The 24210-nt window shown below is 40.3% G+C and overlaps 1 protein-coding gene across 9 annotated transcripts in view; it reads left to right on the top strand.

Annotated features, from left to right (window-relative positions):
- VRK1 (VRK serine/threonine kinase 1) overlaps nt 1-23916 on the top strand; it is a 62936-nt gene extending 39020 nt beyond the window's left edge. For 3 of the 9 annotated variants that reach the window (XM_039884178.1, XM_039884186.1, XM_039884180.1), the window contains 8 exons: nt 1552-1660; nt 1779-1871; nt 3822-3954; nt 4764-4884; nt 5182-5240; nt 7800-7978; nt 19108-19203; nt 23698-23916. In XM_039884178.1, coding sequence (XP_039740112.1) covers nt 1552-1660; nt 1779-1871; nt 3822-3954; nt 4764-4884; nt 5182-5240; nt 7800-7978; nt 19108-19203; nt 23698-23826 — 919 coding nt within the window. In that variant the 3' untranslated portion in view covers nt 23827-23916. Of the gene's footprint in view, nt 1-1551; nt 1661-1778; nt 1872-3821; nt 3955-4763; nt 4885-5181; nt 5241-7799; nt 7979-19107; nt 19204-20318; nt 21049-23697 lie in introns of those variants that run through there. The other 6 variants (XM_039884179.1, XM_039884181.1, XM_039884184.1 and 3 more) reach the window with 5 other exon arrangements.
- Nucleotides 23917-24210: the final 294 nt, after the last annotated feature.

Raw genomic sequence — 24210 nt, forward strand, 5'->3', positions numbered from 1 at the left:
TAAAAACTTAGGTGCGGCACACAGAATCCCGCTCCAGGCGATGTGTGTTTAGAAATGGTGAGGCAGTTAAGGGGCTGTCACCGAGTGCTGTGGCCTGTGCGTGTGAAGCAAGACCTCCTTGATGGGATTTGTTGATAGATCTCTCGTCGAATTGAACAGTTTCTTTTAGCCTTTTTTGAGACTGTCAACAGAGGTGGTACTTTTGTTACCCGTGCATATTTGTATACATTTTTATAATAATCACACTCTCACATCACTCATTTGTAAAATACAAACACGTACACGTGTGCTCATCCGTCGATGTTGGAAAACCCGTTGTTACGAAGGAAATCAGGCCGTCAGAATTGTCCCTCTGTTACCTTGGAGGTCCAGGTGCTGGGAGATCATGGATGAGCACGTGCGCCAGTAATTGTGTGGCTTCGGACAAATCACTTTCCCTCCACAGACGTTAATTACTTTTTAAAAGATGTTCAGACGGGATGATCTCTTATTCTCTTCCAGCTCAAAAATGGATAGAATTCTGAATCCTTTGTTTGGCGTATGGTCTTCTACGTTAGCTCTTCCTTCCCTGTTGAACTTGTCATATCGTATTTTTATCTTAGAAACTTGTAAGTGGGATTCTTGTGTCCTGCCGACGTGTGGTGTAGTGGTCAGAAGCGTGGCTCTGCCACTTACTGGAGCACGAAGTACTTCTCATCATGATGCATTTTGAGTGTGGTCTCGATTGATTTATTGGGTGATTTAACTAGACAAGTCAGAACCCAGGAAACTTTGTAAAGATTGACGTGGTCCTCAGAGCAGAAGATGAGCCGTGTCACCACAGCTGGGCGATGCTTCTCGGGCCACGCTGACGTATGGCGCGTGGCTGCCGAACCTTAGAGTCAGAGTGCTAGGAAAGTCCTTAGGGAGTGCGAGCCCTGCCTCCTCACTCACCCATGTCCGTGGAGACTGGGGCCTGAAGAAGCGATGTGACTTGACTAAGGTGACATATTTGGTTTGTGGCAAAACCAAAAATCTTCGCATTTTTCAAGAGTATTTCCTCTTCCCCAAATCTTGTCTGTTGAGTATTTCATATACAGTCCTTTTACATCGTTTAAGCGATTTTATTGAATGCGGCTATTGTTACAGCATCTCTTGACAATCTTGATTTTAACGGAATGGTATGTAATACTGCTATGCTAAAATGTGCCTTAAAAATAGAGAAAATCGGTCACAGGAAGATAATATCTAGAAGCATAAATTAGCTATGAGAAAGAACGCTGATATCATTCTCAGATTGTTCTATTTTACTGTGAAAGAATCTGTTGGATTCTCTCTGTAACTTACTGGAATACTGTCTCCTGTACTGGCCGCGGCCAGGAGGCCCCAGGAAAGCTCTCTCAGCTCTTGAGAATTCTAGTTAGAAGAAATTGTTTCAGATGTTTGTCTTTCTTGCCTTTTCTCTCTTCCTAAACATTGTCTTGAAAAGCTACTTCGAAAGAAGAGTACTCATTGCAAAGTAGATTTTCCCGAGTTATGTTTTGTTCATTGACTTTTCTCATTTGCCTTTAGTTACAGGTTTATGATAATGGATCGCTTTGGGAGTGACCTTCAGAAAATATATGAAGCAAATGCCAAAAGGTTTTCTCGGAAAACTGTCTTGCAGCTAAGCTTAAGAATTGTATGTGAGCTACATGCTTCTTGTTTTTAATCCAGTAGAGCTAGTTGTGTTGAAGCTCGGTCCTCTGCTGGTCGGTGTCGGGCACTGCACTAATTTGTCCTGTGTGCTGCTTTCATAGCTGGATATTCTGGAGTATATTCACGAGCACGAGTATGTGCATGGAGATATCAAGGCTTCCAATCTTCTTCTGAGCTGCAAGAATCCTGACCAGGTAGTTTTATAACTTTAATTTCCACTATTTAGAACCTGTTGTTTGAAAACATGTATGGTTCCTTTGAACTTTCGAACCCATACAGAAGTTTTACTTTTTGAAGTAGATAGGGTAATAATAACATTTCTTCTTGACACTTTTATCTAGTTAACATTCTACATTTTTGATGGGATTTGTTTGGCACTTTATCAAGTTGGCTATTTTGCCCTAAATAATATTCAGAAGAAGTGCTTGTGATACAAAATGAATTTCAAATAGCTATTTGGGGGTGGAAGCTTAAAATTATATAGTGCACCAATGAATTATGTTTGCCTGTCTGCTTTGTCATTTTTTTTATTTCCTTTGTTCAAGAAATCCATCAAATGAAAGTGTTCTGTTACTTCGAAAATTTGGTCTTTAACATGTTGATTATTCAAATCAATTGGTTTATAGAAATATCTTAGCTGTCTCAATTTGTGCACAGTTAGGGTGTGGAATTCAAATCTGCATTTTTTTAGTTTATTACATTTGCTTTGTAGTTTTTACTTTTTAAGGAAAGGAGAAAAGCTAATGTTATTTTACCTTTATTTGGGTTAGTTTAGGTAATGTAAAGGAATCTGTAACTTTCGTGTAGCCGCTTCCATGATTCTCCTAAGCGAGGTTTGGTTGACACGCGTTGGCGCGTGACTGCGCTTACTGCTCTCCAGTGTCTCACTTCTCACTTGATCTTGTATGAGGAAAGAATATTTAAACAGTATAAATGTGTTTGTGTCGATAGTCCGTACTTTATTTTGCTTTTCCTCAAACCCATATTTAACTTTCTCTTGCTTAGTTTTTCCTTTATCCTTGGCTTCTCTTTCTGTGATCTCGTATGTCTGCTTCCCCTCCTCCATCTCCATTGTGGTGGCCATAAAGGCTCTATGTACGTATAACACATGTTTTAGCTTAAAAACAAACAAAACGTAGCTCAGAGTCTGAATGACAAGGACTCCATTAATTGAAGTAGACTGGACTTATATAATAAATAAAAATACAACCCATTTCAGTTTGTAGTTGACTAAAACATGCTGCCTTTTGTCTGTATGGAAATATTTCTACAGCTCTTTTATTTGGGCATATCTTTAGATGGGATTTTTTTTTTTTTTTTTAGTATTAGATGTATGTGCCAGGTCATCCCCATATTTTTACTTCAGTTCCCTCTCGTGACCAATTGCATACATTGGTGAGACAGTTATCCAGAACTAGAGATGTAATATGAGGCTATGGAATAGAAGAAAGCCAAATTTATTAGCTTTCGATGCTAATCAGTCCCACACGAACATGCCCACAGATGTGTGTGTGTATGATATTAAAATTTAGTTTTAATTATGAAGACTTGACTTAAATATATAATATTTAAATGTAGATAAGAGCCTCATCTAAAAGTTCTTCAGATCATTTTTATGATCTGAAATATTTTTATGAAGCGAATTGGTCTTTGATTATTTTATAAGTGGTGAAGCAGAGGCATAGAAGACTACTAGAAAACTACTAAGACTACATAGAAAACTACTGCATCCCGTGCCGGCTAAGCTCGCGGTCATACACGAGTGTGGTAGTTGTGTCGCAGTGTCGATGGTTTACTCTGTGCTCAGTTTTGTTTCAGACTGTAAGAAAAAGGATGAGTGTATAATCCTCGCTCAAACTGAGGAGACAAGATTAATGATAGCACATATTTAGGTAAACAATATACAAAATCAGGTGATATTATCTGGGCTGTAGCTACATGGCCATATAATATTTTTCTTTAAATAAAGTCTTTCAGAATTAAGCCTTTGCCATTGTTGGCATATAGGCTCTAACTTGTCTGGGTGCTGTGCTGTGGCCTTATAGTGAAGTCACCCTTAAATGCCAGCACTTCGTTTTGGCCTTTAAAGGGGTGTATGTGCCTCACTCTGCCTTAAGTTTGTCTTGGTACTTGGAAACTTACAGGTGTACTTGGTAGATTATGGCCTTGCTTATCGATACTGCCCGGAAGGAATCCACAAAGAATACAAAGAAGACCCCAAAAGATGTCACGATGGCACTATTGAATTCACCAGCATCGACGCGCACAATGGCGTGGGTACGTCCATGATAGTTGAACAAAAACCACAGCTGATGTTTTCCACCAGATGCCTGCACCGTTCCCGGTTCCGCATGAGTAAATAAGTAGATGAGACTGAAGAGGCAAGATGGATGGGGGCGGAGGGCGAGGCTAGCCTCCCCCGTGCCTGTGCGACTGACAGTTCCTGCCGGAGCTTCGGCTTCGGAGACACCATGGTTTTCAGCAGTGAATGTGGTTCAATCGGCTGCAACGCCCATTTCTTTTTTGGTTACATTTAGCTTGATCGGAATGTCCTGTCCCACCCACCCCCTCTTTTCCCTTCCCTCCTGCCCCGCCCCCACGCACACAAAAGTCTGTAAGTTTCTTATGCAGCTCTAACTTTATAGCAGATAAACTTTATTTTGTCATCTGTTTCTTAGCCTGTTTCTTCAGCAGGCGTTTCTTTTTTCCGTGCCCAACACCGTGGGGTGCTAAAACCCCCAGTTCTCTGGCCCTCTTAACAGCTCACAGCATTTTTAATATCTTCAGGTTTTCCAAGGGCAATATTAAATGTCATTGTTTTATAATTTGTTTCCTAGACTGATAGTCTCAGTTTGAAAACTCTCGCGTTTGCCAGTTTGGGTTTTAAAGTTAAATTATTAGTTGGAGGTAATTATTTCTTTTATACTCCCCAATGTTCAATACTTTTTTTTAAATGCAGTCAAAATTTTATGATGAGAAACAAGACTGTAGAGTTGACTGTTGCACAATTATTGCTTTAGAAATACTTGAAATTATACCTTAAAAATTATTTCGGTAAGCTCATCCTGCTGCTTCTGTGTTCACAGCCCCGTCGAGACGCGGTGACTTGGAAATACTTGGCTACTGTATGATCCAGTGGCTTAGCGGCCATCTTCCCTGGGAGGATAATTTGAAAGATCCTAACTATGTTAGAGATTCCAAAATTAGGTAAAGGAGACTTATAATAACTTATTTTGGGCAAACTCATGATAAGGCAAATGTTTTTCAGTCAGAATTTTTGTACTGGAACTGTAGTTTCAACTTATACTAATGTAGAAATAAGAAAGTATGTGTTAAAGAGTAAGATTCCTTGGTCTCTTGTGTAATTTATCTTAGAGGAATGTCCGTAAGCATATTTAGGGTGTGACACAGTGCTACTCAACGTGCTGTTTACTGCTATTGAATATTAATAATTTTCTATGGCATCAAGCTTCAAACAATGACTCATTCTTTAATTTTTAACAGATACAGAGAAAATATTGCAGGTTTGATGGACAAATGTTTTCCTGAGAAAAATAAGCCAGGTAGGAAAAGACCTTTTACGTATTCACAGGGATTTTTTTTTTTTCTGGGAGAAAAAAAAAAGTCACGATGTCCATGGACTGTCCCTTCACGTCAGCGTTTAGGTGTGGGACCCGCTGTCATCAGAAAAGCACTTCGCTTCCGAGAAGCGGGCTACACGAGTACTTGAGCTCCATTCAGTTATTCATTGCTTTCAGGAAAGGGACCAAATCTCATGTATTCGTTCACCTTTTCTACTGAAATTTTACTGTGTGCCAGGGACCTTTCGAGACACTAGGGATGTGACAGTGAACAAAACAAATTCCTGTCCTCACGAAGCGAAGGCTCTAGTTGGGAGAGAGAGACGGTAACCAAATGAGTGAATTTTACAGGATATCACGTGGTTCATACGAGGGAGAGGAGAAGAAAGCAGGGAATACAACAGGGTGGGCAGGGGTGGCCTGACTGAGGAGGTGACACTGAGCAGTTGTAGGAAGGAAACGAGTGAACCATGTGGGAATCCGGGAAGAGACTCGCGGGCAGAAGGAACGTAAGTGCCTGGTGTGTGTGAAGGATGCGTCCTCGTAGGCCATTTAATAAGGTCTTGGCTTTTACTTCGAGCAAGAGTGTAAGATTTGGAGTAGAAAGTGACACGAACTGTCTGTCTTTAAGGGACATCGCGCTAGCTTCTGCTTTGAGGGCTGCTGCTAGGGGAGCAAGGCAGGGAGCGAGCGGGAGCAGGCTGGGAGGCTCTGCGATGGCGCAGGCAGAGGAAGTGGCAGGACTGAGACGTGGACGGTGGGTGTGTTTAGAAGTCTTTTCAAGCCTTTGCTTAATTGTTTCTCTTCTGGGATTTCTGCTCTAACCTTATGCTATTTGAAGTTGCAAGCCCCAGCACTGTTGTTCTTTAAACTTGACCTTGAGGTTTTGCCATTCTTGGCCTTTCGCATATTTAAGAATCACCTTGTCCCTTCCCTGCACATCCCCTGCGTCGCCAGTGTGTAGAACTCCGGGTGCGATCGCGTTGACTGTAGACCAGTTGGGGACACTGATGTCTTTTACCATCGAGGCTTCCAGTCCACTAATATGGGGGGCGGGGATCCTCCATTCAATTTCGTCTCACTTAATTTCTCTCAACTGTGATTTATAGTTGTTTCTGCAAAAAAAAAATCTTGCCTATCTTTCATTTATTTGAGGCTTTTGATGCTATTACAAGGGATGTATTTTTTAAAATTTCATTTCCCAGTTGCTTGCTGTTAGTCTATAGAAATAAAAGTAGGTATTTATAGACTTAACCTTGCATCCTGTGACCTTGTTAAGTCACCTATAGTTTTTTTTTTTAATAGTTTCCTTAGGATTTTCTACATACAGTCATGTTTGTGAATGAACTGTTTTATATCTCCTATTCCACTGTGCCTTCTAGTTCTTTCCCTGCCTTCCTGTCCTGGTAAAAGCACACGTGACCTTTCGGAATAGCAGTGGTGAAAGTGGACATCCTTGCCATTGTCCCCTCAGAAGGAAAGCGTTCAGTTTCACTGTGCTTGCTGACGTTTGTTTTAGGCTTTTTGCAGATCCCCTGTTATCAGATTAAGAAAGTCGAAGGGACAGATTTTTTTGTCTCTTTTTTCCTCCTGTATCCCAAGAATCTAGAATCCTGCCTGACACATAGTGAGTGTTTAATAAACATTTGTGCGTGTGAGTGCGTGTATACGGTCGTGTGTGTAAGGGGCTCTCACAGGATCTCTTGAGAGGTTGGGCGTGGTGTGTGGGAGGAGAATATTCTCGGCTTGCGGAGCCGGGAGGACAGAGTTCTTGGTAACCGAGACAGGGAACAGCGTAGAGGCAGCAGGGTTAGGGGCGGTTCAGGAGATTAGGTTTAGATTTGTTGGGATTTGAGGTGACAGTTATACATACATCCAAGAGCCACGGTATGAGGCCGTGTATGTACAGGTCTGGGGGTCCGGGGAGAGGGCCGGGCGGGGGACGTATGTGCGCATCAGGAGCCTGCAGACGGAGTTCTGATGCTGAAAGGTACTGATCTTGACTAGTATGATTCCTTCTTTTAGAGACGGTTCTGCCTCAGTGTAGAGCAAACCCTTCATCATTCAGAAGCTGACTTTTCTCTTTTATGGGAAAACCAGACCCTGCCTCTTTCTTGGTATATTTTATTTTTTGTTTACACAAAGCAAAAAATTATGTATATATATATTGGCTGTGCTATTCATTGTACTTAAGCACATTTTACTTAATAATCTTTAGGTCTTTTTGTATTTTTTGATACCTTTAAGACTATGGGAGTTATTTTTGTGCATGTTTACATTTTAAGTATGTCTTCTGCCTTACTGTCTTACTATTACAAAAATGTTTTTACATTGTATCTCAAAATATATTTTTTGAGTTATCTGACAATTACTGAGTTGAAAAGCATACTTTTCATTGAAGAAGTGATTTGGAAAAAATATTTTAACAAGATATATGTTTGCATTTAATTTGACTATAACCACAAACTACTTTCTTAGAAGAAATAAATATGTTGTATTTATGATTAAAAAAGTTATAAAATAATTCTCTTATTTTTTTAGATGAAATTGCTAAATACATGGAAACAGTGAAATTATTGGACTATGTCGAAAAGCCTCTTTATCAAAATTTACGAGATATTCTTTTGCAAGGACTGAAATCTATAGGGAGTAAGGACGATGGCAAACTGGAACTCAGCGTTGCGGAGAACGGAGGTTTGAAAGCAAAAACTGCAACAAAGGTGAATTTTACTACTGAGTTAGTTATCCTTTGGACTTCCTGTGATTATAATGACAACAGATATTAATTTTAGTAAAGTAAATCAGTAGCTCAGTAGAGAAAATAATAACGGGTTGCTTGGCAATTAAACATTTATCACCGTTATGTAAAGGCAGACTCTTTAGGATACAGAAAAATTGTAGAGGATTGTAGGGAAATGAACATTTATATATTTCCTATATACAGTAGCAGGTTATTAAATTTCTAAAACGATTCTAACTCGGGGCAGCAGTATCTGGCAGAGGGATTTTGACGTGGCACTCAGTTCATTTAGGGTGTTCTTTTACCCAAGCGAGCCCCTAGGATTGATCTTGTCTCTCAGTTTTTCCTTGTTTGTTGGTGTGGTCAAAGTATTTACCATTTGAAAACCGGCCTTTGGAAAATTACCATTTTAAAGTTTTCTTATTCGTTGGTGTGGTGTGTTTACCATTTGAACATTATTTTGCTCTTCACAGAGAAATGTTACTTCGTAAAGCTGTGTGTACGCATGTCGGGGATTAATTTTTTAGAGAGCAATTTAAGAAATAATGAACTTCATGGTAGAAGTATTGTGCAGCCATGTAAATAACTTGGTATCAGCTTAATTTTTAGATTTTACAGGTATACCTTAGCTTATTGGTTTATTATAAGTTATTTCTAATAATTGTTGATTTACTGATTTCCTTTACAATCCAAAAAATTATTTAATAAAACATGTTAGCTGCTATTATATGGAAAAGGAAACTGCTTTTAGAAGAAAGATATTCTTACGTTATTGACCAGTTTTACCGTCATTAACTCAGTTGTGGTAGATTCCTTTGAAAATATCATATCCCAAACTGTAGGGAAAGGGGTTGAAAACAGATTTTCTCTCTTTAAAATAAGAAGCAACAAATTAAAGGATTTTTGTAATTCTAACTTATAAAAGAAATAGGAATTTGCTTTTTTGGCAAATAGTAATTTCATCACGGAATCTGAAATTATACACATGCATCACATAGACATTCTTCCCTGCAAGTTTTGTGTTAACTGCATCTACTCCATGTTTGTGGTCAGCAAGGGTGCCGAAAGCCATATCCAGCTTTGAAAGGAAGAGGATAAAATGGAAGCCTGAGTGGAATTTTCCAGGGAGTTAGTAAACTTAGAGTTTACATACATGGATAAACATAGAGCATCTTCTTGCTCAGGACAGATTTCTTTACATTAATACTTATATCTAGCTTCTATAGTTGTTTCCCTAGAATTTACTCATTGAGAAGTAAAGGTCTCTTGCAGTGAGCACATGTCCAGAGCTGCTTCCCCTTCCTTTGCAAACCACTGTTTAGACCATGTGCTGGAGTGATTTGGTTTCTGCAGGCTGGCTGACTTTACAGCTGAGTAGGTCAGTCTGCTGCAGAGCGAACATCTGTGACCTAATAATTCCCTTGTGTCCTTGGGTAGATCAGAAGGCCAGGAACTCCTGTCGGATCATTGTGTAAAGCTACATGTATAAAGCTTCATTTAAGGGGAAACATGGAATACCAAATCGAACTATGAGGTTTCCTTAATTAGTTTACTGCTCTTATTTTTATTTATTTATTTGTTTGTTTGTTTGTTTATTGTGGCTGACACAGGGCTATTCTTAGTATTAAAAAGAAATTAGTAAAAGTTAGGATTAGGTAAGATCGTGAAGTTGCTTTGTAGCCATGTAAGTGTAGGTGAGTTATTATTTTTCTTGGCTTTTTGTCTTTTTGTTTGTGAAAGTGAAAGAGTTGGACCTGACCAGTTTTCTTTTAAACTTTTCTTTTTTTTATTAAGCCCTAGAACATTTTCTTCAACTAAATTATAAATACCCCATATTTAAAACAAATAAAAGCAGAACTCCACGGATTGAAAAAGGTCGAAGGTGCCCTCTAAAGAAAAATTTTCTCTTTTGAGAACTAAGTGTTCCATTTCTTTTTTAGCGCAGGGTATATAATCAGGATGTCTTTTTTGCCCTCGTTACTAGGAAGCTCAGAGCTAAATATGATCCTATGGTTAGAGAAACTACATTAATCCTTAAATTAGATTATTTGCTCCTCCTTTTTGTCATAATTTTTAAAAGTTTTTTCAAATTTATTCAAATAATCCATATAAACTGTAGTTTTTGTTTTTGAACCCATTCATTTCTTGCAAATCCATTTTTAGGACTGCAGAGGACCTTAAGAGATTATTATGTGATTTATGCAAAATCAAGCATTGGAACTGAAGTTTCTTGACTCTTTTCGTTATACACCACATCCTCTGACTCGGTAGCTTACTTTAAGTCTGACAGCACTTAAGTTTATAAAAATCTTTGCTAATGCCTTATCTTTAATTTTTCCAGTTTTATTGAGATATAATCAACATAGAGTGCTATAAGTTTAAGGTGTACAGGATAATGATTTGACTTAAATGTATTATGAAATGATTACCACAGTAAGTTCAGAAAAAATAAGAAAGTATATGTTCTTTGTATTGATCAGACTCAGATCTTTTGGGAAAGGACAGATGTAATCAATTCAATATATGTTTCTCTTTATGTCCCTAAGAGATATCCATTATGGTATAAAACCTGTAAGAATTAATCAACAATGAAATGAAACACAGTTTCTATCCATTTTTTACAGCCCTGCTTGATTATGATACAAAATATTTGGAAACAAGCAAAATATGAATTGACTCACTGGGAAATGTTTTCTGTCTCAACAGCCTAAGAGTTTTATTTAAAGCACAGAATTCTGGAATGACGTAAAGCTGAAGAAGAAAGAGTCTAATAATCAATCTGCCCTTAAAAAGTACAGCCAAAGATTTTCATTGTTGATTAGAACTAAACACTTTCATTAGAATCTGGCAGTATAGTTCTAACAGTTATTAGATTTAGTGTCTACTCTTAAATCAACATTCAATAATTATGTATAAGGTCTAATTTATGTGCCTGGTCCAGGCTAGGTCTCTGGGGCTGCAAAGATCAATAACATTAGTTCTGTCCTTAAAGAATTTTGTCCTTTCCCATCTGGGGTAAGAACAGCTTAATTTACTAGAAGGAACTCAGCAAGTTAAAAGGACATTCATACCTCTATTAGCTATTTTCCTGTAGGGTTTTGATTAAGTTGCTTGCCCAAGCCAGCGAAAAGGGTGCTGTTGACTCGGCTCTCTTGGGTGTCACACCTGGGTTCACTGGGTGGATCTGGAGAGTGGCCCTGAAACTTGTTTTATTTTTTCATCTCTAGGCAGTGTGTATTGTTGCTCCTAATGAATGATGTGCACATACCCTGCTTGCCACCTCCAGAGTTTTTTAAGTTATATGCTAGTTGGCTTTTCTAGAGTTTCTCAGAAAAATCACTAACCATTATTAAATAAATCCCCGCTGGCACTTGTTACAAAGAGCTGAACAAGAGCAAAGGCCTTGCACTGCAAACCAGAGGTCTGCAGCCGCTCTGGTGGATGGCTTCCTCTTCCTCTGAGGTGGTCGTACCTCAGGCCTACTTCATTCACAGCGTGTGGCCTAGAGTTTAGGCTGGACTGCCCCGAGTAGACCCTTGCCCCAAGTAGACCCTCCACATTTGGTGAAAATCGATCTAGCTTTTTCAGCATGATAAAGAGAAACTATATTTTAAATGTATAAATTTGGATTGTTGAAGTTGATACATTTCTTTTTAATGAAGGATGCATTTTCTAAAAGCTTTCTGTGCGAAAAATAATGTTCTCCATCTCGCACATAAGATTTTTGTTGTGTGGATTAAACGAGATGTATATAGTGCTTGGAACAGTTCTGGACACGTAGCCAGTGACCAGTGGATGCTGATGTGTCCTTACTGTTCGCATTGTCTCCCTAAGTTGTCTTAAGTCTGTCCGGTTTCTCGATGTCGAGAAAACAACACGTGGGACGTTCTCATTGGAGTCTGTTTTAATGCCTTCTTTTGAGCTAAGACCTTACAAACTTAAAAGTCAGTTTATGAACTAGGGTCTCTGGCAGATGTGAATGAAGACGGGTTTACATTTCGCTGGCAAGTGTGTTAAAATAGGTTTTGAATAGGAAATGATTGCGAATTCATAAAAGTTGATTCGCAACAAAGGCAAGGTGGTGATTACTGTGGAATGAAGACTCCACAGTGGAGCCCCTCAATTTACCCATATTAAAGTATATGAATCTAGTCAGTTTGAAGTTGACTTTCCCCCCTGAAGCTGTTGATTGATGCTAAAGGGTTATAGGTAGCTGATATAAAGCAGAGGACTTCCAAGTGCCAGAGAATTCTGTATTCGCCGTTTTCTGCCTGTGTGGTAGGCGTTAGGTATTTCATGGACGTAGCCTTATGCGGGGAGGTCAGGCAGTCTGTTGTTAAGAGAACTCTAAGCCTCATTTCTTTTGTAAGAGTCTCGTTCAGGTATGGCTTGAGATTGTTCGGTTCCCCACCAGGACATACGTAGGGTTGGTTTTCATTGAAATATTTACTTATAAATGTTGGCCTCTTTACAGCTTCCAAGTCTTATGCTTTATTTTGAGAATTCTCCAGGGGACTTGATGGTGCTTAGTATTTCTAATAGCTTTAGGTTATCGTTGAACAGTTGTGTAGTGTTCTGTCAGTACTTTTGAATTATTTTATGTATACCTTACAGCATCGATGTGAGATGCATCTGTTTACAAATGATGAAAATAAATTCAAAAGAGGTTAGGTGATTTGTCCAGGGCCTTGCAACCATTATGTATTATTATACATTTATAAAGCTTTTTTTTCTCAGAGAGTTCAAGGAACTTAAAAATCTCCTAGTGATATGAGACATACGATATTAAAGACAATTAAGGCACGACTAGATGCCCATTTGCATCTCTTCATATATTGCCCTTGAAACAGCTTAACTTTGCTAAAAATTTTTAACATTAATGGTGCAGGTCATAGAACCCCTAGAGGAAAATATGAATGAGGAGGTAGGTGTCATATTAATTCCAACATAGAAAAAATACAGTGACATATTTGTCTTCTAGACTAGTGGTCCCCAACCTTTTTGGCACCAGGGACTGGTGTGCCTACGAGGATCTAGTGCCTGATGACCTGAGGTGGAGCTCAGGCGGTGATGCTGGCGCTAGGGAGTGGCCGCAAATACAGATGAAACTTTGCTCACTCACCTCCTGCTCTGCAGCCTGGTTCTTACCAGGCCATGGACGGGTACCGGTCTGCGGCCTGGGGGCTGCTCTAGACCTTGATTTACTGAATCTGTGGAAACTTCTTTCAGTCGTTAAGTGACTATAGGCTTGATCATGTTGGAAGTTTCCTAGTCCTTGTGATATGAATGATATTCGTCATGAAAGGCCATTGTTGCCAACAAGTGGGAAGTTGGATCTACTGGTTTCAGAAATGCTGCTGGGAGATCGTTCCAGGCTGTGATTGCCATTATTATACAGACATTTGATGAGAGTAAGTTCTCACGCATGCAGTGTTCCTGCATGTCACGTGATCAGGGTTCGGCTTATTTTTTGTCTCATTGTCTGCTCACCAACTCAGTGTTCTTCCCTAGGAGGAGGAGTGACAGTGGGGCTGTAAAGCAGCCCTTTTTTGTCAGCAGATCCAACTTCCGAAGGGACACATATTTGCTCCAAGTAAGCAAGTAGACATATTTCATCTACTTTGTGAAAGTAGTGCTTTTGCTAAAGAATGTATTGCTCACGGCGCAAGCAAGCAGTTCCGATTGCCAACCCGATGAAGTTTGTTTCACTTATTTATTCTGACGGTGCCTAAAAATGCATCAGTATTTTTTCGGCACACTTGTGAATTAGCAGTAATTTTTGGGGCATCTTTTTCAATTATGGTTAATTCTTCATAGCATTATAAGAGTGGGGATAGCTTGAACTAGTGAAGAACATAAGATATTCCACATTTCGTTAGCCATGTATTTAAACATTTTATTTTGCTAAACCCCTTCCTCCAGACCCGTTAATAATTAGCAAAATTACTTGCATTGTACTCCCTCTTCTCACCTCCAGAGTTGATAACTAAAAGTGTTGACAGGCGAGAGACCTAAATTTGAACAAATAAATAGTAACAACACTACCACCAAAACAAATAAAATTAAGGTTTGAGCCTGAAGTCATGCACGTTTTATATTTACATATGGATTGATACTTCATAGAATGAAATTCCATGATTGTGGGATTACATTAGATACTAAAGAAGACTCATTTGTGGAACTCCGAAATGATTTCTTACAGGGCTTAAACACCGTTTTAGAAATTTAACTTGTGCATACTCAGTGTTTTTTTAAAAGCAAAAATTACTCTGTCCTTAATTTTTTAGTGTCTGTTTCAACTTGAGAATGAAGCCTGTAACAGTGCCAGGCACACAGTAGGTGCTTTGTCAATATGCCGCGGGACCTCTGCCTCTGTTAAGATTGAGGGCGTGTCGTTGTGGAAGGAAATGCCCCGTGAGGGTTCCACTGATGAGGGACACGAAGTCCTGGCCCTCCAGGAGGACACATAGCAGAACAGAGACACGTGTGAGAACAGCCCCGCCAAGCACTCCATGTGTGGTAACCCGGCGGGGAGGGACACATTCCAGCCAAAGCCCGGCTGTGCACTGGGCTCCCTGGGACCACTGTGGGGGCGGGGGAGCGTAGTGCCTCGCGGAGCCGTGGGCGGGCGGAGCTCCAGGAGCCCGGACTTCACAGCAGCCAGAGCGGAAACACCCGCACATCCTCTTGGTTTTCTTCTGTTCCAAGGAATGTAATAGTAATTTACAAAATGTACACTTTGCATGGTGACTTCAAGTGGCCTTAATCAGATAAATGAAATAAGATGAACTGATTAATGCAGTCACATATTCGTGAGAATTTAGAATTCTTTGTTTTTGACACATGTGCCGTACCAAACATTTAGTTTTTAGGCTGTGTATTCTAAGTTTCTGTAATGAACATTCCTGGCTTTTGTGATTAGGGGAGAAACCGAGGAGCAGCCCCTGGGTACCCCTCTCTTTCGACAGAGCCATGAATCCGGCCTTTCTGAGAGGCTCCTGGAAGCATCTCGAGGTGATCCTTTCACGTTTGACTTGAGAAGCAAAGAATCGGTCTTTGTTTTTTTTTTGCCTGTGAGGATTTTAATACTCTTTTCCATTAAAACAGCTTCAAGTCTATAACTGGTCTCCAGTCAGTATTTAGACTGTTAGTAAATTGTCAGTCCGAATGCATCTGGGTGGTTTGTCTCCTTTTCTAAATTGGAAGTGAGAAGCTACTAATTAACTAAATATTAGCCTACCATATCTGAACACTTCAAAAATACAATGTGTATATATATGCGCTAATGCCCTTTAAAACGTAATTTTTTAAAGATATTTAGCCATGCTGAATTAAATGAAAACTCTATCCTAAGTTTATAAATTATTCTTGTGTGTCATACAATATTTTAGTTTCATTTATAAATGCAAGAAAAGGCACCTGTGAAACCTGGTATGGAATATGACAAAATCAGATATTAGCATAATCACTTTGTGACGCTGCTTTCTGTTCAAAGAGAACTGAAATACAGTCAGTCTTCTGCATTTGCGGGTTTCATATCCGCTGATCCAACCATATTCGGATCACAAATACTCAAAAAAAAAAAAAAAAAAAAATCCCAGAATGCCAAAGAGAAAACTAGACTTTGCCATGTGCTGAGTCTACGTGAATTGAAGCGATGTGTCAGCAGACCCTACGGTAGCCTGTATGCAGATTTCATGTCATCTTGTATACGGGATGGAGTGTCCTCTGATTTGGGCACCCATGGGGCAGTCCTGGAGCCAGTCCCCTGCAGAAGCCCAGGGACAGCCGTATCCACTCTCCGAAGTTATTTTGACAAATAACAAAACGAAGCATTTGGAGATAATCAAGAGAAAGAAGCTGGCAGTAGATTGTTTGGAATTTTACATACCTAGATACAGGTTAAAAAAATTTCTTTTTGTGGTAAAATACATATAACGTACCATTTTTTACGTACACAGTTCAGTGGCATTAGTACATTCACATTGTCGTGCATGCGTCACCACCGTCATCCCAGAACGCTTCATCTCACAAAACAGAAACTCTGTCCCATTAAACACTAACTCCCCGTTCCCCCTTCCCCAGCTCCAGGCACCCTGATTCTGCTTTCTGTTCCTATGAGTTTGATCACTTTAGGGACCTCATGTAAGTGGCATCACGTACTATTTGGCTATTTCCCTGAGCATAACATCCTCACCATTCGTCCACGTTGTAGCATGGGTCAGAATTCCTTCCTTTTTTTTAATTTATTTTTCAATTACATTCAACATACAATATTATATTATTTTCAGGTGTACAATATAGTGATTAGGCATTTCTATACTTTAGGAACTGTTCACCCCAATAAGTCTAGTACCCTTTCAACAGCATGCATAGTTATTATGATATTACTGACTGTTCATTATGCTGTACTATACACTCCCATGACTATTTTTATAACTGGCAATTTGTACTTAGATTCTTGAAGGTTTTTTTGTTTTGTTTTGTTTTTTGTAAAAATTGGTCTTAGTCTGTACACCATTGGCCCTTTCTCTCCAAACTGCATACATTATCAGAAAAGTTAGGCGGGAGATGCCCAGCGGAAGTGTGCATTAATGAAACTCGGCACTTTACCGAGGCGTGCTGCTTAAAACACAGGTGTTTCTTTTGTTGGTTGAATGCTGTCTGATTTTCATCCCTGTGTAATTTACCTGCAAGGAGATTAGGAAAGCTCCTTTTTATTAAATAAGCTTGAGAACAAGATGAATGTACTAGGTTCTTGGGTAGAATGTATTGGATAGCTCCTTTTCGAATGAGCATTTAAAAATCTGCCCTCCTGAAACCGTAAAATGCATTTTCTCCTGTACGGAAAGCAATGTATAGTCTTGAAATATTCGTCCTTAATTTTGGTCTGGACGAACCAAAGTGTCTGTGTTTATTCCTGCCTAATGCATCACAAATCTGCTGACACGCTAACCTTGGAGTCTTGGCTGGCGTTAATCAGGCCCGTGCACCGGCAGGAGAGAAGGGCCTGCCGCACTCCATCAGCGCCGTTTGCATATGGAAGTCCTCGCAGGGGAGCTGCCCCGTGCCAGCCGAGGGTTACCTGCCCACTGCAGTTATTGTATGTAATTATCGAGCCAATCTGTTCAGCCCAGCAGGGTCTAGATGGTAATCATGAAGCAACACTTTGGAAAAGGAAGATGTAAGGCACTCTCCCCTTCCCGCATCGGTTGTGTGATGGTACAGCCACTCCCACAGCGATCTTTGAGAAGGAATACCTCCATGTACACATCTGCTAAGCGAATGCTTTTAAAGTTTCTTAAGCTTAATCTAGTTGTTATTTTTGCATATGTGAAGCATTTTCTTTGGGAACATGGCGGGGGTATCTCTGAGTTCTGATCTTTCCACGGCCACCTTAAGAATATTTTGAAACAGCAGGATTAATTGTAATATATACCTAACAGTTCTGACCATTTGGAGGTTTCAGGATAACGTGGTTTGAATAGATGTGACTTCGCCACACGGTTCTCTTAGGAACAGAACCCACAGTATGCACTAAGAAAGAGCACTGTGCCGTCAGCAGGTGTCATACTCTTTTGTAGCTATCCACAAAATGGCCGGAAGCAAGGAAAATTCTCAGATGAAGTGTGACTTAATATTGTTAGAAAATATAAATGAGGATATTCTGATTTATTGTCAATCAGCGAAATTTGGGAATCAGTGAAATTTGGGAAGTATCACATGATTTCGTAAATGGCACAAACTCATTTTAGGCAACTTAGAGAAGCTTTGAGTTATAACTTGCATTTTAACACATTTAAATTTGAGACCACGTGCTGTAAAGTTATATGAAAAATATGAAGTTTTAAATTTACTACTAAAGTCCTTCTAAGTTATACGTAAGTATAGAAATGTTAGTTTAAAAACGTTATACAGAAATGAAGTAGTTAGAAAATGTCCTAGTGATAGGAAATAATAAGTTGAATGAACATTTGGGGAGCATGGCTGGTATCAGAATCTAAGCATCAACTCCGCAGTAACACCCACCTGGAAAGGTAAATAGAAAATAGGAAAGGCCTGAGAGAATGGTGGAAAGAAAATCCAACCTGTTTTTGAGATTGTACGAGAGCTAAGTACTTTCCAGACTCTTCCTTTATTGTAAGGTTTATGGTCCTCTTAAGCTTTTCATAAAAATACATCAGAAGAAAACATTTATTGGAAGTTTGCCATTATTGATTCATGGATAGAATTTTACCACTGATGTACTGTGTGGGGCGAGGCATATATCTTCGCATTTATCCAGTGGGTTACCCGCCAGACACACACTGTGAAATGGGGCGGATAAGTGCCACCGGCCTCCGTGAGTGGCGATGCCGAGTTATGAAGCACTTTGCTGTAACAGTTTCTGTGTGATCAGTGCTGGCGGTGACACGTGGCTCTCAGCGATGAGCTGCACCAAGCGTCAAGTCAGAGGTGCAGGTCACAGGTGTACCCCCTGCCCGCCTACCGGCGGTTCAAGGTGCTGAACCTCAGTTTCTCCCACATCTACCCCTTGCCTCTGGCAGCCACCTCCGAGGTTGCATCTAGTGGTCCAAAATTATTAAGTGGAAAATTTCAGAAATAAACAATTCATAAGTTTTAAGTTGCGCACTGTTCTGAGTAGTGGGATGAAATCTGAGGCCGTTGCCCTGCACACGAATCGTCCCGTCGCCCGAGGATCCACCGCCCGTTAGTCTCTAAGGGGCTGTCTGGGTTATCAGACCGACTGTCGCAGTATCAGTGCTTGTCTTGTGTTCGAGTCACCTTTACTTAGCGGCCGCAAAGCACGAGTAGTGATGCTGGCAATCTGGCGTGCCAGAGAGAAGCCTTACGTGCTTCCTTTGAGTGAAAACGTGTGTCCACAGGAAAAAGCACAGTACCGCGTGCCGGATGCGTCTGCGGCGGTCTCCGGGCGGCCGCCCTCGGGCGAGCGGGCGACTGTGCGCTCTGCCTGTTTCCACCCACGCTCCCCGGTGTGGATTCACGTATATACTAGTACATGGCAAGTCTGTATGTTTACTTATTCGACCATCAGACCACATCTCTCTCTCTCTCTCTCTCTCTCTTTAAAATAATTTTATACGCAAGAAGCGGAAGAAGGACGTGGAGGAGCGCACGGAGTCCAGCGTGGAAGACATGGACTGCTGCCCGGCGCCGGCGGAGGAGGCCATGCGGACTCGTGAGTTGAGTCGGCTTCCGGGGGCCGTTGCCACGGCGACACGATTCCCTTTGAGTAGGGGGCTCACTGTTTGGGTCACGGCACTTAGATGTCATGGTAAAATACCACAGGGGAAGGTCTTACATTTGCGTAGCATGTGTCACAGTGTCTTTTGGACACACGTGTTGTCTGCTGTTGACAGCAGTCATGAAGTTGGGACCGGGAGCCACTCTCGTTTTGCAGATCTGGACCCCAAGACCCCGAGCGTGTAACCGGCAGGGCGGTGGACAAGGCTTAGACCCGGGGCGCAGGGCTCTGACCTCTCAGGCGCTCCCCGCGCTCGCCCCCCGACCCCCGCCCGTGCACCGAGGCCGGTCCCCACGCAGTGCCAGCTCTGCTTGTCTTGACAAGTTGGGACACAAGGGATCAAAGCCTTAGATCATCAGTTTTCAAAGCTCTTGAGGCAGAAAGCAAAGCCTAAAGTTATTTTTTGGATGACTCAAACTGACATTAGCGAAGCGGCACCGCGGGGCAGGCCCAGGGGGCCTTTGGCCTGGTCTGGTGGGTGAAGGGCCCGGCCGCGGTGTGCGTGGGCGACCTGGGGGTGGCGGGGGCGCCCAGAAGGGAGAAGCGTGTCCCAGGTCTCATAAGTTTGTTGACTCTATGAAGAGAGATTCAGCGCTGGCTACTATACCGTGTATTTTTCCAGATTTCTCTCCTGTCTGCCTTTTGTTTATTATTTTGTTGGTCCTTGATTTTTAATAGAAAAGGAGAATTTTTTGGTAAAAATTCCATTAAAGCGTAAGTGCCCTGTTGAGTCAGGTCAGCGGTGTGTTGTAACCTCCTCCGACTGTGGCCCCAGTGCGTGTTTGTAGAAGGCGGAGCTTCAGCTCGCAAAGAGCTGTTTTCGCCCCGATTTGAACATTTTCTTCGTTACGTATTACGGATGGAACATAGGTCTATCTGCATAAACTTAGGTTTTTCTGAATTCCCCCAAGAGGACGCTCGGGGTGTCTGAACAGGGAGTACGTGACTTCACTCTGGAGGCTGCAGCTTTCGAAGTGGTCCCTCTCCCTTCTCTGTCGCCGTCCTCCGTTCCCTCCTGTTCCCCTGCCCCCTGTCTTGTCCGTTCTGTCACTAGGAAGTGAGGCGTCCCGAGGAGCAGTACACGGAAGCCTGTCTCAGCCAGAGGCTAGCGGCAGCGGCTACGACTGAGTGGGAGCGAGACTGAGGAGCATTTACAAAGACAGAGTCACATTCTTCCTTAAAGAAATCCCTTAAATTCTACAACTGGCTGTTTTAGTTTAGGAAAGCCCTACATTGTTCTAGTAAGGTCGATACCCGTTTAGAGCAAAGCGAATTCACAGCTATGCAGGAGGAGGACTCGGTCTCTCCAGGCTGCCTGGGGTCGTGGTCACTTTGCCTAGTGAGCATCAGAGGTATTTGTTTTGATACATAATGATTTTAAATTTGGCTATAACTATAAAAAATGTTTTTTATACCTAAGAATTTAACTTAAGGTCCTTCTATTGATAGTTTTTACCGTGAGAGTATTTTTGTTCTGTTTATTAATGACAAAAGAAGAGAGTGGATCCCATCGCTAATTTAAGAACAGTCCAGATTTTTTTTGATTAAACAAAGAAGATAAAGAGTAATCAGATTCTCCCTTATTCATATAAACTCTGAATTGCTTTACTTAAATGCTGTCTATTTTCCTATTTTCCCATTGTAATTCATTTTCCCCTAAAGTATAAGGCTAGTTAAGGTATTTTAGTATCTAAACATTCATTGATGAGAGAAATTTTACTTGAGATGGGAAAATGTTATTGCTTTTAGCAAAAAAAATAAAAGCCAGGAGTGACGAAAACGTATATATTTGTATTCATCAGTTTAAAGTAACTCGAAGAAGGCACATTATTGCATTTGGATTTTTTAAAAAAGGTAATGCAATTCAGCAAATTCTGTTTTAGAGCTTTAAGATTTTGTGTCATAAATGTATTTGAAGAATGGTTACCTCTAACAGCAGCTTTAGAAATGTCAGTTTCTTCATTAACAATTTTATTTTCAAACACAGTTTATGGTTTACAATATGGTAAGAGATTTTTCTCACTGTGTGCTCTTTCAGAATGCCGTGCCTAGCAAATGGGAGCAACTTTCCTTTAATATCTATTTAGACCATTTTAAAAACATGTATAATTTTCTTGATACACCTAAACTCATTTCGACTAGTTGGGGGCCTATTGTGTAAGAACACATTCTGAAAGCTTTCAAAATGTGTATTGTGTAGGTTTTCTCAAAGAAAGAGGGGGTGACAGGGTGGTTTTCAAGAAGAACAGAGGCCTCTAATCCTTTTATTTTTATGCAAGGCATAATTTTTACCAATTGAGAAAATTTGGTTATTCACTGTAAGTAATTTCTCTCCCCGACAAAATGATAAGCCTTAAAAAAGCATGTGTATTCTGGCATTTCAAAACCATGCCAATATTTCAGAATTGTACTAAAAATTAGTTAAAGTAGCCATGATATTTATGGCTAGTATGCTTTGTCCCTGCTGTTCATAAGATGGACAGTGCTCAAAAACCAAGTCTCGTTGGTGTTTTCTTTTTCTTTCTTTCTTTTTTTGAAGTACCTTGGATTTTGGCCCATTCTCGAGGATTCTGTGAGGAAAACATGATTTATGTTTACTTCTTAAATGTCATATCTATGGTCTAGTCAAGAAGGAGGTATTTTTAAGGACACTGTACAAAGAAATTTCCCACTTATTTTTTGCCTCCTGCATTATAAAAATCATACAAGAGTATCCCAGACTGGTATATTTTATTTTTCGAATATTAAATTTTATACATTAGTCTGATTGGACTTTTTAACCGGTGGTAGCGTATGATGAAAATGAGTATATTTTTTAAAGAAATGAGAAGGAAACTAGATTTTTTTTTTCTGTAGCAGTGAGAATTATTAGGAAAATATTGTGTCTAAGTTGCATAATATTGATTATATAATAAATTCCGGGTGGTGATAGAACTTTTAGTTGCAGTGGGGAAACTTTAAATCTAGATCGAAGAGGATAGGCAGCAGCGATGTTTAATTTAAGAGTAAAATGTCACATTGGGATGTTAATGAAAGTGATAATACTCGAGTATAGCTGTAATCATTGTTAACGTTAATGTCTTTTGTGATGTGACTATAGATTCGAAATGGATTGAAAGGGAGATGTACTCCAGTATAGGTTATTGACCCTGATCTTGGGATATCCCATTATGCCTCTCGCAGGCAATCACAGCATTCTCAGTTGTCTGTGCAAAATTAATTTCAAAATTCTTAAATGAAAACCTAAAAATCTACCCCGGGATAATTTTAAAAGAAGGCTATGTCACAAAAACTGAAGAAAAAACTCAAAAGTTTAAACCAACCATAATTACGGGCTATGCATTTTAAGTGGCAGAAAAAAAAAGATACTCATATATGTTTGAAGTTTGCTTTAATATAGTGTATGGCCGTCGAATAGAAACTAGGACGGAAAAATAAAAGAGCACTAATTTTTAAACGGATGTTCCAGTTAAATAACTAAATAAACCTGCGATCAGAAAACCTTTAGACACTCACCTTAGACATGTGTGGTAGATATTTTGTCCTAGATTCAAAGACTGTTTTGTGTGTTTCAGAAAAGAAGTATCGATCTCTTTGTTGTTTGGTGCATTCATTGATTAATTATGAGCCACGGCTGCCACTCACACTGGTACCATTGCTCTTTCCCTGGAGAGCGAAGTGTGAGGCAGCCGGAAGGCACACTTCCTGTGGCAGCACGAGGCAGTCGTGGTCAGGCTGACGCATGGCGTCCTCTGACTCTGCTGTGCTGGAGCTGGAGGTGGGGCAGGGGTGGGCGTGGTGAGGCAGAGCTCCCATGCCCCCGACAAAGCATCACCGGTTTATTCCAGCGCAGGAGTAGTTGACTAGGAACTGTCATGAGTTACTTAGACCAGTATCAGATCCGATGCTTTTCTAGAAGGCTACTCAGTCGGGATCTGTTCCGTTCCTAGTGCGAAGGACTGCGTTTTGGAGTAGCCCAGTGCTCTCCCGAGTGTAGGGGACAGGCTTTGAAAGGCATCACGCTTAGAATAAAATTTCTTGCTTTTCATAATACGCCTGACCTCATCGCTTCCCCCATCGAGTGAATGTTCATCTTGTGGTGCCATGCTTTACATGAGTTTAATGTTTTAAATTGTATAATAAAATTTTGGGGGAGAAATATTTCGGGACCCATGTAAACTGGGTATGTTCTATCAGTGGAAGAGTTCTGATGAACTCGAGTAGACGGTAGACTTTGCATATGTTTTGACATGTTAGAAAATTGACAGTTCACTAAGATCTTCGGGGTATTAACAGTTACACCTTTGTCGAAATTTCATCCCTCTAAAGCGTCACGGTCAATAAAATTTAAAATGTTAATAACTATATATAGAAATATTTCTGTTCTTTTGCTTTTGTAAATTAATGATTAATTTCTTTGTTTTCTCTTGAAGGTTCAAAAACCAGAACGAGAGTCCAGAAGTAAATCAAATGCTGTGAACCAGTTTCTCTTTTCTTCCTTTCATTTGAGTTTTTTCTGTTTTTCTGTTTTGTTTTCATGTGAGTCTTGCGGGTGGGGGTAACAGTGAAATACCTGTCTTTGAAAAACAAGCTTTTTTATGAAAGTAAATACTTCGTACAATTTATTAAAGGCTAATTTATAAAATTGTGAATCTTTAGTTTATATTCTTTCAGCTGCCTCCCGTTGTCTGTGAAAGGTTCTAGAGTACTCGTAGGAAAAATTACTATGATGTGCATCTTCTAACTGTCATATATTTCCCAGAGTGTACAAAACGTTTGACAAAGGCTTTTTAAAGAGATAAAAAAAAAAAAAACAAACTTAAAATAAAGGCCTCTTTTTGCGTGATACAAATACACAATTTGTCGTGGTCGTAAGATTTGGTTTACATTGATTTTGTTCAGTTCCACGAGCATTTCTTCAGCACCTGCTATACGAAATGAGAGGT

The sequence above is a fragment of the Pteropus medius genome, unplaced genomic scaffold (assembly GCF_902729225.1).
Source record: "Pteropus medius unplaced genomic scaffold, Ma_sr-lr_union100, whole genome shotgun sequence".
Taxonomy (NCBI): domain Eukaryota; kingdom Metazoa; phylum Chordata; class Mammalia; order Chiroptera; family Pteropodidae; genus Pteropus; species Pteropus medius.